This window comes from Erythrolamprus reginae, chromosome 8 (assembly GCF_031021105.1).
Source record: "Erythrolamprus reginae isolate rEryReg1 chromosome 8, rEryReg1.hap1, whole genome shotgun sequence".
Lineage (NCBI taxonomy): Eukaryota > Metazoa > Chordata > Lepidosauria > Squamata > Dipsadidae > Erythrolamprus > Erythrolamprus reginae.
Window position 1 is genome coordinate 35,296,743 of NC_091957.1, and position 15,711 is coordinate 35,312,453.

At 43.7% G+C, this 15,711-nt stretch overlaps 1 protein-coding gene across 1 annotated transcript in view; it reads right to left on the bottom strand.

Annotated features, from left to right (window-relative positions):
- ARR3 (arrestin 3) overlaps positions 1–13,285 on the bottom strand; it is a 35,715-nt gene extending 22,430 nt beyond the window's left edge. The window contains exons 1-5 of the mRNA XM_070758292.1: positions 13,247–13,285; positions 11,398–11,428; positions 6,923–6,983; positions 5,224–5,268; positions 2,038–2,237 (exon numbers count right to left, since the gene is read on the bottom strand). Of these exons, the coding sequence (XP_070614393.1) occupies positions 2,038–2,237; positions 5,224–5,268; positions 6,923–6,983; positions 11,398–11,428; positions 13,247–13,263 (354 nt within the window). The 5' untranslated portion in view covers positions 13,264–13,285. The remainder of the gene's footprint in view (positions 1–2,037; positions 2,238–5,223; positions 5,269–6,922; positions 6,984–11,397; positions 11,429–13,246) is intronic.
- Between the last annotated feature and the right edge of the window lie 2,426 nt (positions 13,286–15,711).

The following is a 15,711-nucleotide window of genomic DNA, read 5'->3' on the forward strand; positions in this document are numbered from 1 at the left end:
ATGTCTTCCACTATTGAACTCAGTGATAATCTTCCCTAATCTATTGATTTTAACTCTTCGTTGTTTCATCTATCCCTCAGGCAACACAATCATAGTAGGGGTTAAAGTCCTCGGACAGGGGCGGCATACAAATTCAATTAAATAAATAAATAATAAAGGGAATAAAGGAATGTGGGGGGCCTTGGAGGGGTGGGTTTTTTTACTTTTCAAATTAGAGGTTACTGTAAGAAAAAATAGAAGTAAAAATTGAAAAGTAGTAGTAACAATAGCACTTAGATTTATATATTGTTTCATGGTATTTTTAGCCCTCTCTAAGTGGTTTACAGAGTCAGCCTCTGGCCCCCAATAATCTGGGTCCTCATTAACCAACCTCAGAAGATGGAAGGCTGTGTCCACCTTGAGCCTACAACATTCTAACCCAATGATGATGAACCTTTTTGGGTCCGTGTGCCAAAAGGAGGTGTTTCCCTCCCCCACCGTGCATGCACCCCCACGCTGCTGTCCCTATGCATGCGCAAAATCCCCCCCCCCCGTGCCCACATATGTATACAGGCTTCACTGGGATGGTGAAAAAAAATCCAATTGGTTTGGAAAAACGGACTTCTGGTTTGCCTGTTGTGCTGTTTTTCGCACTCCGGAGGGTTCAGGGAAGCTTCCCTAAAGCCTCCGGAGGGCAAAACGGCCATCCCCACTACTGCGCACGTGCGTGCTGGAGCTGACAGAGGGCAACACCTCACATGCCTTCCGATATGGCTCCACGTGCCACCTGTGGTACACGTGCCATCAGTTCACAATCACGGTTCTAACCACTGTGCCACCAGGGCTAACTAACTCCTCAAAAGTCAGAAGGAAAAGTGTAGAAAGAACTGAGGAAGGAAGAAAAAAGTAGTGACTTCTGACTTTCCCTCATGCAGAATACAACTACAACAATAACAACGACAACAACAAAACACCCTCCTTGCCTTTCGCAACCTCCTGAAAACCCACCTATGTCGTCAAGCATGGGGAAACTGATATACCCCTTAGCTAGTATGGTTTTATGTATGGTTTGTTTGGGTTGTGAGATTATTTTATAATGAGTTTTTTCATTGTTTTTTAAACATTGGATTTGTACACTGTGTATTGTTGTTGTGAGCCGCTCCGAGTCCTCGGAGAGGGGCGGCATACAAATCTAATAAATTATTATTATTATTATTATTATTATTATTATTATTATTATTATTATTATTATTATTACAGCCTCAATCTTTTACTTTACACAAGAGGAATTTGAGTTGACGGGGTAGCCCACAGCCACATCTAGTACGGTCAGGCTATAGGGAAAGCGAGTTGAATGCTTGGCTGCATAGCTAGAGGTATAACAAGCAGGAAGAGGGAGACTGTGATCCCGCTGTATAGAGTGCTGGTGAGACCCCATTTGGAATACTGTGTCCAGTTCTGGAGACCTCACCTACAAAAAGATATGGATCAAATTGAACAGGTCCAAAGACGGGCTACAAAAATGATGGAAAATCTTAAGCATAAAACCTATCAGGAAAGACTTCATGAACTCAATCTGTCTAGTCTGGAGGTCAGAAGGGAAAGGGGGGACGTGATCGAAACATTTAAATATGTTAAAGGCTTAAATAAGGTTCAGGAGGGAAGTGTCTTTAATAGGAAAGTGAACACAAGAACAAGGAGGCACAATCTGAGGTTAGTTGGGGGAAAGATCAGAAGCAACGTGAGAAAATATTTTATTGAAAGCGTAGTAGATTCTTGGAATAAACTTCCAGCAGGCGTGGTTGGTCAACTCACAGTCACTGAATTTAAACATGCCCGGGATAAACATAGATCCATCCTAAGATAAAATACAGGAAATAGTATAAGGGCAGACTAGATGGACCATGAGGTCTTTTTCTGCCGCCAATCTTCTATGTTTCTTTGTGTCTATCTTAGAAGCTTCTGATGCCACATGTATGGTCATGGGGTAGCCCATACATGCAGCAGTTGTAGCTGTGGAAGGAAGGGGGAAGGGAAACCTCACAAATCAGTGCATACCTCAAAGGTGAACGGGTAAGCATGTTCTCCTAACTTCTTCACCAACTTGTCCTGTAAGGGTGTGAGGGTCTTCGGAGCCTGGTCTGGCACTGGTGGGTAAAGTTGAGTTGTGAGGACATAGAGATCCTTCCTGAAGGTCAACCCAATGACATCCAGGTCATCTCGACCATACCGGAATGCACATGTCAGGGTCACATAGACTGGAGGACCATCAGAGGACAGGGGAAAAAGAGCAGAGAAAAATACAAACAGTTACCCTCAGTTCAGGATCTGGATGTGAAAGAAGCTTCAACTGATAATTGAGATGATTCTTGGTTTTGAGGCCTTCTGGATCTTTGCTGTCTTTGATAGTAAAGATCAAGTATATTTGATATTGGATATGATAGGAGTTCCTCAGACTGGCAAACCAGACAGGAAACACAACTAGATGAACTAATTCTACTCCATCATAGGGCTACATTAACACAATATTGCAAGTATCAAGGTTCGAACTTCCCACACCTAATTTTAACCATTTGATCCATGTTAGGGTAAAAGTGTATACCACAATTAAAAGATATTATTGATTGATTGATTGATTGATTGATTGATTGATTGATTGGATTTGTATGCCGCCCCTCTCCAAGGACTCGGGGCGGCTCAGAACATATCAAAACAATATACATATCTTTAAAAAATCCAATTAATATTGCTAAAAAACTTTATAAAAACTCTAATAACATTTAAAATCATTCATTCCAATTCACACAGCAAGACTTACTACTCTCAACGGCCATGGGGCTAGGGTCTGGCGACACAGATAGGTCTTTAAACTTTTACCAAAGTTGGTGATGAATAATTTAAAAAGGGAAAAAAACATATCATAAGAGATAGGATACTATAAGAATATAATAAGTTATCAATAAGTTATCAGTCTGGTGAGTAGAAAAGTTTACAGATGTAAAATCACTCAAGGGAAGACTTAGAGGGAGAGAGGGGAAGTAGTTAGAGAGAGGTAGAGGTGGGGTGGAGAGAGGAAGGAAGAAAGGAAGGAGAGAAGTATAGAGGGTAAATGGAAGAGATGAAGAGAGTAGGAGGGGAGTGAGAAAGAGAAATACCAATACAGACTGATAATTTAATCAACGTGCTAAATATGTTGAATTGAATAGAGATTGACTAGAAAGATATAATAATATATGTTATGGAAATGTTTGTATGGTATATGCAGTAATATATGTGTGAATATCGAATTAACAAAAATAAAAATAAAAAACTTTTTTAAAATCCCATCTGATCCATTCAACTCCCAGAATTCTCCAGCCACCTAGGCTATGCTATGTATAGCTATGCTATGCTGGCTGGAGAATTCTGGGAGTTGGAGTCCACAAGTCTTTAAGTTGCCAAGTTTGGGAGCCACTATATTACGCAGACAAACTTGATATACAATCTGGAGGTCCCAATAAAGGAGAATATTTGTAGCACAGGGTTGAAATAAGGGGCCCTTGGTGCTTGCTGGTTTTCTTCTTTTTAAAAAAATATCTTTATTGATTTTATAACATAGAACCACACAACATATAACAATGTGCTCAGTGATTAATGCCCGCCACCAGACAACATTCATACCCCTCCACCAAAATGGGGGCATATTTTGTATATACCATTTTAACTCAAGAGCAATACAGTGATCCCCCTATCATTGCGAGGGTTCCGTTCCAGGACCCCCCGCAACGAGCAGGTTTTCGCGAAGTAGCGCTGCGGAAGTAAAAACACCATCTGCGCATGTGCAGATGGTGTTTTTACTTCCGCAGCGCTAGCGAGGAGCCGAAGATTGGGGGCAGCGCGGCTGTTTTAAAACGTCGCCGCCGGCATGGGGGGCTTGCCAGCACCCCCCGGACCCCCAACCCGGGTTTGGGGGGCTGCTAGGAAGCCCCCCATGCCGGCGGCGACGTTTTAAAACAGCCGCGCCGCCCCCAATCTTCGGCTCCTCGCTAGCGGGCAGGCAGGCGGCAGACAAGCCGTTCGCTGGCGCCGCTCGCTCGCGCTTCCCAGCTGAGTCCTGAAGCAAATTCGCTTCAGGACTCAGGTGGGAAGCGGCGAGAATGAACGGCGTGGGCGCGGGACGCGCGAGCGGGCGGCGGACAAGCCTTTCGCTAGCGCTCGCTCTCGCCGCTTTCCAGCTGAGTCCTGAAGCGAATTCGCTTCAGGACTCAGGTGGGAAGCGGCGAGAATGAATGGCGTGGGCGCGGGACCCGCGAGCGGGCGGCGGACAAGCCGTTCGCTAGCACTCGCTCTCGCCGCTTTCCAGCTGAGTCCTGAAGCGAATTCGCTTCAGGACTCAGGTGGGAAGCGGCGAGAATGAACGGCGTGGGCGCAGGACGCGCGAGCGGGCGGCGGACAAGCCGTTCGCTAGCGCTCGCTCTCGCCGCTTTCCAGCTGAGTCCTGAAGCGAATTCGCTTCAGGACTCAGCTGGGAAGCGGCGAGAATGAACGGTGTGGGCGGGCGAAGGGCGGGCGGCAGCGAGGAGTTTGCGTGGGCGGTGGGGAAACTCCTTGCTGATGCCCGCCGCTCGCCCTCCCGCCAGCAAGAGGGGGAAGACCCAGGGAAGCCGCCCAGCAGCTGATCTGCCGGGCGCCATCTACGCATGCGTGCCCATAGAAAAAAAGGGCACGCATGCGCAGATGGTGTTTTGACTTCCGGGTTGAAAAATCGCAAATTAGCCTGTTCGCAATGGTCGGGGACGCAATAACCGGGGGATCACTGTATATCTATTTACATATTATAAAGTGATTCCAATTTATTCTTGTAGCTTGGTCTCGAATTCTACTGACCATATGCTGGTTTCTCGCAGACATTTCATTGCCCTAACCAGGGAACATCCTCAGTTACTGTCAGTTTATATTTATTTATTTTATTTTATTGAATCTATATTGCCGCCTATTCACCTGTGGCAGTTCAAGGCAGCTCAAAGAATATAAAACCACATTTAAAAAAATAAAAACCAACAAAAAGAATCAAATAAATTAATATAGTACTACAATATAACATAATCAATCTGGCTGATTTAGCATTTTATTACATTTATTGTTTTAATTGTTGGTTGTCTGCTGCCCAGAGTCATGTCGAATGAGACGGGTGGCCACATCAATTTGCTAAACAAATAAATAATGTTTCTGAACAGGGAGGAGAGAAAAAAGAAATAAGATTACCTTTCCTGTCACTCACGGTTTCCGGGTCTAGCAAAACAACTCCATCTAGAAATAAAAACAGAACAGAACCTGATTTAAAAACAGAACAATTTATCCTAAATCCAGCCCACTGATCTGTTATTATAGGTTCAAACCAATTCAGCAATTTATCTCTTAATTCAATATTTCTCAACCTTGGCAACGTTAAGTTCTATGGACTTCAAATCTCAGGATTCCTTAGCCACAATGAAGGGCTACCAAAATTTTTACTACCACACTGTGGTCGGAGCTTATGCAGGACGCCCTGCATTTTCTTTCAACTTCTTTCAGTGCAAATTGGGTGCTCTGGGGTGGAGCTCCATTTTTGCTATCCCACTGCGTTTCCCCCCCATCTGGACAGTAGCCCACCCCTGCTTTGCCAGCATGGGGGTTGAACCCCGCCCCACTTAAAGTTCCAAACTTGAGAAATACTGTCTTTTTTATTTTATTTATTGGTTTTGTCAAGTGCATATTGCTGGTATACAGAGATATAATAATATTTATATACATGATACTAGTAGGAGAAAAAGATTAGGACAGGGGACGGAAGGCACTATGGTGCACTTATGCACGCCCCTTACTGGCCTCTTAGGAATCAGGAGAGGTCAACAGTGGAAAGTCTAAGGGTCAGGTTTTGGGGGTTAGACGATGATGCTACAGAGTCTGGTAGCGAGTTCCATGCATCAACTACTCTGTTACTAAAGTCTTATTTCCTGCAGTTGAATTTAGAGCGGTTTACTTTAACCAAATCGCTGAAAATGCTCTGCCTTCCTTTCTCATCCCCCCCCCCCCTTTCATGCCAATTTAAACCCTAAATCAGGCCTAGTCACACAATGCATCTGATGAAGTTAGCTCATGAAAGCATGTGTCTTTTAATAAAACCTTTAATAAAATCTTTAAATACCTACATTGGCTTTGGGCCAGACTATCTTCGAGACCGCCTTCTAAAACATAGTTCTCAGCAACCGGTAAAGGCCCCGAGTCTTCGGAGTGGGGCGGCATACAAATCTAATAAATAATTATTCTAATAAATAAGTCCCATCAGCTAAACAGTGTCAGTTGGTGGGTCCATGAGGGAGGGCCTTCTCTGTGGCTGCCCCGGCTCTTTGGAGCCAGTTACCTCCTGAGATCTGGACTACCCCCACTTGCTCCGAGTCCTCGGAGAGGGGCAGCAGACAAATCCAATTAAATCTAAATCTAAATCTATTGGCCTTCTGGAAAATGGTAAAGTCCTCGCTTTTCCGACAGTCCTGGGGCTGTTGATCTTATGGTGGTAACCAACGAGATCTGGACATGAATGGTATGCGGGGTTTAACTGTTGTATTGTAAATTGTTTTTAAACTGTTTTTAGAGGTTTTTGTACTATTATAGATGTTTTATATTTTTGCTGTGAGCCACCTAGGGTCCCTAGGAAGTTGGGCGGCATAGAAATTGAATGAATGAATGAATGAATGAATGAATGAATGAATGAATGAATGAATGAGTGAATGAACGAGTGTTAATCAGAAGAGGGATCAGCAGATTCTTCCAACTTTTGGTGGCCCTGGACTGACACAACTGCATTAAGTAACGGTACAAATTCAGATTATCTTATCACAGAACCTTCTACGTCACCATCTTCTGGAGTGCAGAATCTGTACAATGCATTCAGCGCTAAGAGGATTTAAAGCAAATTACATACCCACAGGTTCCACAGATTCCACGTGATCCACAAAGTCTCGCTTTCCCAGGTAGATGGACAACTGGATGGACAGGAGAGAGAAAGAGAGAGAAAAAAAGATGGTTCTCCACCATACTTACAGATATCTTTCACTCAATAATCTAGACCAGTGATGGCGAACCTATGGTACAGGTGCCACAAATGGCATGTGGAGCCATATATGCTGGCATGCGAGCCGTTGCCCTAGCTCAGCTCCAACGTGCATGTGTGTGCTGGCCAGCTGATTTTTGGCTCGCACAGAGGCTCTGGGAGGGCTTTTTTGGCTTTCAGAGAGCTCCAGGGGGATGGGGGAGGGCATTTTTACCCTCTCCTGGATCCAGGGAAGCCTTTGGAGCCCGGGCAGGGCAAAATATGAGCCTACTGGACCCACCAGAAGTTGGGAAACAGGCTGTCTCCAGGCTCCAGAGGGCCTCCGGTGGGCAGGGGAAGCTATTTTCACCCTCCCCAGGCACTGAATTATGGGCATGGGAAGTGAAGGGCTACCAAACTTTTTACTACCACACTGTGGGTGTCACTTATGCAGGATGCCCTGAATTTTATTTCAACTGACCCTTCGCATCCTGGACACAATCTGTTTCAACTCCTACCCTCAAAACGTCGCTACAGAGCACTGCACACCAAGACAACTAGACACAAGAACAGTTTTTTCCCGAACACCATTACTCTGCTAAACAAATAATCCCCTCAACACTGTCAAACTTTTTAATAAATCTGCACTTCTATTCTACTAGTTTTTCTCATCATTCCTATCATCCTTTCCCTCCCACTTAGGCCTGTATGACTGTAACTTGTTGCTTGTATCCTAAGATTTTTATTAATATTGATTGTTTCTTCATTGCTTATTTGACCCCTATGACAATCGTTAAGTGTTGCACCACATGATTCTTGACAAATGTATATTTTCTTTTATGTCCACTGAGAGCATCTGCACCAAAGACAAATTCCTTGTGTGTCCAATCACACTTGGCCAATAAAAAATTCTATTCTATTCTATTCTATTCTATTCTGTTCTGTTCTATTCTATTCATCTTTCAGTGCAAATTGGGTGCTCTGGGGTGGAGCTCCATTTTCACTACCCTACTGCATTCCTCCCCCCCCCCAATCTGGGCAATAGCCCATCACTGGTCATGGGTACTCACGTATGCGCGATAGCGCACACCCGTGCTCTTTTGCCACCTGAGGAAAAAAAGGTTCGCCATCACTGATCTAGATCAATGGCACTGTGACAAAATCTGCCACTTCCATACAATACTACTCGGAACTCAAAAAGCCCTACTTGATGGTACCTCATCCGTCTGGACTATCAAGTGGTTCTGATTTGCAGATAATGCAAAATCATGTAGAAAACAAATTCAAACTGGTGTTTGAAAAAGTAGATAATAGGCTATCAAATACAGAGTACAGTGTAAGACACAAATGAACCGTTTTGCCCTGCATTTATTTTTTCCTAAAAAGAAATCAAATACACCGTATAATGTTGTGAGTGCTCCTTGTCTACCTCAGGTCATGTCAGATTCTGAGGAGGATGAGCCAGGCCCCTCTGGATACTCTGGGCCAGGGGGGTTGCCAGCTGATGCAGAGAACGAGAGTGAGGGAGAAAGTGACCTGAGTGAACCCAAGGAACCACTAGAGGGGGCTGGTGTGACAATGGGGGAGTGGTCCCAGTCAGAAGATGAGGAAGACATTAGAGGGGAAAGTCAGTGGATAGACCTTCACTATAGGAGATTGTTCAGAAGATGAGAGGAGTTGCATATTAAAAGTTATTAGTTTACAGCAGGGGTAGGGAACGTTGGCTCTTCTGTGACTTGTGGACTTCAACTCCCAGAATTCCTGAGCTAGCATGATTGGCTCAGGAATTCTGGGAGTTGAAGTCCACAAGTCATAGAAGAGCCAACGTTCCCTACCCCTGGTTTACAGCCTTAGAATCTTGGGGTGTGATGTCACTTCCAGGCAGTATAAAGGCAAAGGATTTTGGGTAATTGGGTGTGAAGTTTCAACATCATTCAATGAAAGAGATGTGGGACTGGGAGGTGTGATTGAACAAGGCTTTAAAACCACGATTTCTGCCTCAATAAAAGTCATTCTCTGCTGGATGATTTTTGCCCAGGACTTCGGTGAGCAAATTCATATGTTTAAATGATGAATGGACTTGTTACCTAAGGAATGCTGATTAGGCGGAGTTTGGAGTCTTTCCTGGACATTGTTTATGTTTAGCTCCAAAGAGAAATAACTCCTTTTTCCCAGTCGTTTAAAATCTGCTTTTTGTTATGTGTGCTTATATCAATAAAGAGTTATACTTTTTCATAAAATAAAGGATTTTTGAGTCAGGGGTTTCACTCCAAGGGCTGTGCACAGAACATATAGTATGTGATAAGACAATAAGGTTATTGTCACTCTTTTCTCTGAACACACTGGCACACATTAAAAAATGAAATCCTGCCAACTTTTTGGGGCCAGAACAGCTCAAGTAGAGGAGGGGGAAAGGCCCAGTAAAGAACAGCAAAGGCCCAGTGCAGAAACCTCCTGTGACACGAATATTTCTATACCTGGTGCAATTTAAGCTGCTCTCCAGAGCCCCCTCTAACCTGAATCCCATTTGGAAAAAAGATCTCCAACTGAGAAGATTAGTGGATTGGACAAAGATCGGCCGGGGCTTTTCTTGGCTGGCTGCTTAACCCAGAAAATAGGGCACAACCTTCTTTTGTATAACAGGCAGTCCTCGAGTCACAACCGAGCCCAAAATTGGTACATGAAATATTTCTTAAGTGGGTTTGCCTCATTTTACGACTTTTCTTTCCACAGTTGTTAAGTAACTGTGCATTTGTTAAGTTGATAACATGGCTGTTAGGTGACTCTGGTTTCTTCCATTGACTTGGCTTGTCAAAAGGTCACAAAAGGGGATCACATGACCCTGGGACGTAGCAAGCATCATAAATAGGAGCCAGTTGCCAAGCATTCCAAATTCTGATCATGTGACCATGGGGACGGTTTTTAAGCCGTTGTAACTTTGAATGGCCACTAAATGCAATATATTGGAAGTCGAGAACTACCTGTACTGCATATACCAAAATTGCCAGGTCAGGACTAATTCCTGCACGCGCCAGAATTAATCTAACTGGACCAGTGATGGCGAACCTATGGCACGGGTGGCACGGGTGGCACGCGGAGCCATATCTGCTAGCACACGAGCCATTGCCCTAGTTCAGCTCCAACGTGCATGTATGTGCCAGCCAGCTGATTTTTGATTCATACAGAGGCTCTTGGAGGGCATTTTTTGTTTCCAGAGAGCCTCCAGGGTGATGGGGGAGGCGTTTTTACCTTCCCCCAGCTCCAGAGAAGCCTTTGGAGCCTGGGAAGAGCAAAACATGAGCCTACTGGGCCCAGCAGAAGTTGGAAAACAGGTCATTGCCATTTCCAGTCTCCGAGGGAGGGAAAAGCTGTTTTCGCCCTCCCCAAGCATTGATTTATGGGTGTGGGCACTCATGCATGCACAATAGCACACGGCCATTCTCTTTTGGTACCCGAGGGGAAAAAAGGTTCACCATCACTGAACTGGACTGTAACATCCATTGCTGGGCATTTAAAACTCAGATTTGAGGTCCAGTTCAATTTCCCTCAAAATATCCATCTCTGTCCAGCAGTGCCAATGCAAGGTTGGCACTTCCGTTCCTCTGAATGCTCCCATCCATGCTCCCAGTGGTGGGTTCTAAAACCCTTTGCTACAGGTTCACGTGTGCACTTCTGCACATGTGCAGAAGCGTCCCGATTGCGTGGGCAAAGCCTCCAGTCATCAGCGCTACCAGTTAGGAGAACCAGGCCGAACCGGGAGCAATCAATGTCGGCTGGTGGGACCCAGGGGAAGAGCCTTCTCTGTGGCGGCCCCGGCCCTCTGGAACCAGCTCCCCCCAGAGATTAGGATTGCCCCCATCCTCCTCGCCTTTCGTAAGCTCCTTAAAACCCACCTCTGCCGTCAGGCATGGGGGAACTGAGATATCTCCCCTTGCCTATGTAGTTTTATGTATGGTATGTTGTGTGTATGATTTTTTTAAAAAAATAGTTTATTTATTAATTAATAAAAAAGGGGAAGGGAAGTATAAACAGGAAGAGAAAAAAGGTATGATTTTTAAATAATGGGGCTTTTAGACTTTTAATGTTAGATTTGTTATTTTAGACTTTTAATATTAGATTTGTCACTGTATATTGTTTTATCACTATTGTGAGCCACCCCGAGTCTGCGGAGAGGGGCGGCATACAAATCTAATAAATAATAATAATAATAATAATAATAATAATAATAATAATAATAATAATCCACCGCTGACTCTCTCTTTATCTCTTAAGACCCTGACTGAATGCCAATTAGCCAGAAATCCTCACGCATGGTTTGGGCCAATTCACCCTCCTGATGATATGTTTATAGCAAACCCCGATCTTACCTTCTCATTGGAACAAGTCTTCTTATACACTCTGCCAAAAGAGAGAGGGGGAGACAAATGGTGGGGGAGGGGGGCAGGGAGGGAGAAGAAATTTCAGAGACTGGGCAATATATTATATACTATAATACTCAAGGTGGTTAATCTTAAGGACAAAATAGTTAAACATTTAAAATGCATTTGTTAAAAGTAAGCCCATGAGGCATTCCTGAGCAGCTACAAAGATCGTAAATACTGTATTTTTTGGAGTATAAGATGCACTGGAGTACAAGACGCACTTTAGTTTTTGGGGAGTAAAATAGGGAGAAGAATATGCTTACCAGGTATTCATCTGGCCAGCGTCCTTAGCCAGCACATTATTTTATCCCCTGGTTAGGGCTTTTAAAAAACTTTATTCAGAGAGCGTAACAATGAAAGAGCTTGCAAGCCAGTAAGAGCTGGGAACATCATTAGCACCTGAAAAGAAACATTTGGAGCAAGTAGAGTAATGGGGAAAAAACCTGCAAAGACTTAGGGCTTGGAAAACATTCTTCCCAGAGAGTAACAATGAAAGAGCTTGCAAGCTGGTAAGAGCTGGGAACATTGTTAGCACCTAGTTAGGGCTGGAAAGAAACTTATTTGGAGCAAATTAAAGAAAAAAACCCTGCAAAGACTTAGGGCTTGGAAAACATTCTTCACAGAGAAAAACAATGAAAGAGTCTGCAAGCTGGTAAGAGCTGGGAACATTGTTAGCAGCTAGTTAGGGCTGGGGGGAAAAGCTACATTCATAGTATCAGCCTCTTTTAGGGAGAAAATGGGTGTGTCTTATACTCCGAAAAATACAGTAGTAGGAATAGTGTAGAGACTATGGGCAAGCAGCTCTCAAAGGTGTAATAACAGTGTCCACTACCCCAGGGGTCTCCAATCTTGGCAACTTTAAGACTTGTGGACTTCAACTCCCAGAACTCTGGGAACTGAAGTCCACAAGGCTTAAAGTTGCCAAGGTTGGAGACCCCGGTTCTAAACTTTGTTACCAGATTTTTATATGATGCAACTAGTAGATTGCTGATTTGCATGAATGCCAACATAAATAACAGCCCCTATGTAGGGCAGGTGGGCAGAACATCCACGAACGCCAACAAGCAGTCAGGGGACACCATAAAAACTCCTTAGTGTCACAACACATGGATAGACTCAAGCACAGTTTCAACTGGGAAACTTGAGCGTTTTAGACCAAGCCAAATGGCAAAGAGGGATTTTTTTTTGCAGTCAAGTGAATGAGCTATGAACAGACATATCAAGATAAACCATACCATTCACAAAAAGCTCAAAAAGGAAACAAAAATACTAGAACACATCCTTCTTCAGCGACTGGCATTCAGATAAGCAGGGATTAATACCAGACAAACGCACAAGCTGCTACAAAACAGAACAACACACACACCTTTAATGCCTGCTTGGCAAGCTGTTGCATATAAAACAAGGAGCCAACCCCACAATCAACCACGTCCAGACATTACGGAGGACTCCACCATTCTAATTGTTTGCTAAAATTGTTAAGGAGTTGAACAAATTGCGCTGCAATTTGAAACCCGGCCAGATTATGAAACGAAGCTGAGCGGATGGAGAGAAAAGGGGTGTTGTCTTCCTGCACGATGGAATGTGAGCAGGATATCAGCATAGCAGGGAATCGTGGTGGAGTATTGAAGGCTCCTGCGGCCTCAAGCACAAGGAAAAGGGGCCTAGTGTAGGAGAGTCAGGCAGAAGAGAAGCCCAACTGTCCCTCCAGGGGAGCCTTTCGCTGGGCTGGGGTGAGGCAGTGAAACAAGGCATATCGTTCTCGCAGACCACAGGGTATATGAGCCAGACCTACTTTGGTCCGTCAGCCATCTTTGACGACCGGAAGCAGAACTCCTGCAAGAGACGAGAAAACCAAACGGTAGGCCACCAGTGCAATGGCGGGCGCCCATCTCCACCAGACAGCCCTCCCCACAAAGACCCGACACATAGGAAAAAGTGCAGAGAAGAACAACAAAGAGGATTAGGTGACTGGAGGCTAAAGTATATGAAGAACGGTTGCAGGAAGTGGGCATGGCTAGTTTAATGAAAAGAAGGACCAGGGAAGACATGATAACAGCCTTCCAATATCTCAGAAGTTGCCACAAAGAAGAAGGAATCAACCTATTCTCCAAAGCACCTGAGGGTAAAACAAGAAGCAGTAGGTAGAAACTAAACAAGGAGAGAAGCAACTTAGAACTAAGGAGAAATTTCCTGACAGTCAAAACAGTTGATCAGTGGAACAGCTTGCCTCCAAAAGTTGTGAATGCCCCAACACTGGAAGTTTTTAAGCAGATATTGGATAACCATCTGTTTGAAGTAGTGTAGGGGGTTGGACTAGAAGACCTCCAAGGTCCCTTCCAACTCTGTTGTTGTTGTTATCAACAATACAACACAGCAAATGAGATCACTATGCTGGATTTCATATTTCATCAACAGTCGGGCGCTTCCCAAGCACCTAGGACTGCATTGTTGTTGTTGTTGTTATTTATTGTTGTTGTTGTTGTTGTTATTATTATTATTATTATTATTATTATTATTATTATTATTATTATCTGAAGCAGGTTTCTTGGGGCAGCTTCACCCATGAGGGCTCCCTGGAGTTCCTGTTCTGGCTAGAAAAGGCTGGGGATGTTTTTGAGCCAAAACACTTACAAGATCATGGGTTTACTCATTTCTAGAAGAACGGGGCACCCGTATGGCAGATTTTTCACAGCGGTGGCAAGGGCAAATAGTCAGGGATCTGTAGCTCTAGAAGAGGCTAGCCAACTCCTTTAGCTTGCACACTTAACAATACTTGCGGGATTACTTGCAAGACCGCCTTCTGCCATATGAGTCCCAGTGACCAGTGAGTCGGTCTTCTCCAGGTCCCATCAACTAGACAATGTCGGTTGGCAGGGCCTAGGGGAAGAGCCTTCTCTGTGGGGGGCCCAGCCCTCTGGAATCAGCTCCCTCCAGAGATTCACACTGCCCCCACCCTCCTCCACCTTCCGCAAGAGTCTTAAGACTCATTTATGTCGCCAGGCTTGGGGAGACTAGATCTTGGCCCCCTGGCCAACGAATGTTATGTATGGTCGATGTCTGAATGGGTACGATTGAATTTTACATTAATTGGGGATTTTATATTAATTTAATTAATAATAATAATTTATTAGATTTGTATGCCGCCCCTCTCCGAGGACTCATCTAGTTTTAATTAATTGGATTTAGCCATTGTATTTTATTGTTTCCTTTTATATATTGTAAGCTGACCCAAGTCCTCGGAGAGGGGAAGCATATAAATCAGATTGATAGATTAGATAGACAGATTAGATAGACAGAGAGAGAGAGATCTTTGGTATCCCTAGCATTGTCAAACCGTATTCCCATTAAAAATGTCACAGTGGTTATAGATTTAAAACTCTCCAAGTTATGAGACCCAGTTGGGAGTTTAGGAACAGAGACCCAAGTATTTAAAATGGGGATGTCGACAAAACCTGGGCCATTAGGAGTTCTCTATCATAGTTTATACAGGCACCAATTTGCACCTCCAGAAGGCTTGAAATCCTGAAGATGGGTAAAATGACTGGCTTCCAAGAAAATGTTCTCAGCTCGCTCCTCACGATAACCTTCTACCTAAAATGTTTTTAGTTACCTAATCTTATTTCTTAGTGCTAAGCTATACACATCATTCAGTTTTAATTAGCTGGTTTTCAGCAAGTTTAGCAGGGATTTGCCCAGTGACTTATGTTTAAGATCTCTAACTCGAACCAAGCGAGATTAGCTGGCCTGGATCTTTCTGTACAACTGCAGTCCACGCACCAAGAGAGTAGAGCATGGGAATCCACTAGTTTAAATGTTTATTAATGGAGAAACAGGTGAAATCATGGTTTTCCACGTAAGTGGAGGAAATAAGGAGCACATCTTACTCTACAACTTAAAAAAAAAACATTTAGGGAGAGCATTTCCATCGAATAATAAGTGATCCAAAATGCACTGTTTTATTTCTCAGTTGCTTCCCTGGTGCTTTCTGGTAGCAGTTTTTTTTTTCCAGGTAATTTTTTAAAAATTTTCTCCACTCATAAACACGAACAATTTCCATATACCTTCAATTTTCAATACAATACAATAATTTTCCATTTCCTTTTGGTATATAACATCAAATAAGTGCTGCCTCCTTTACTTTTATCACCTGGATGACCCAATATTACATTTTTTAATATCCTTATTCAAATTTATCACGCTATTGACTGTTACATCTCATCAATTACTTAACTCATCTATTAACTTTAAGCCTTAGTC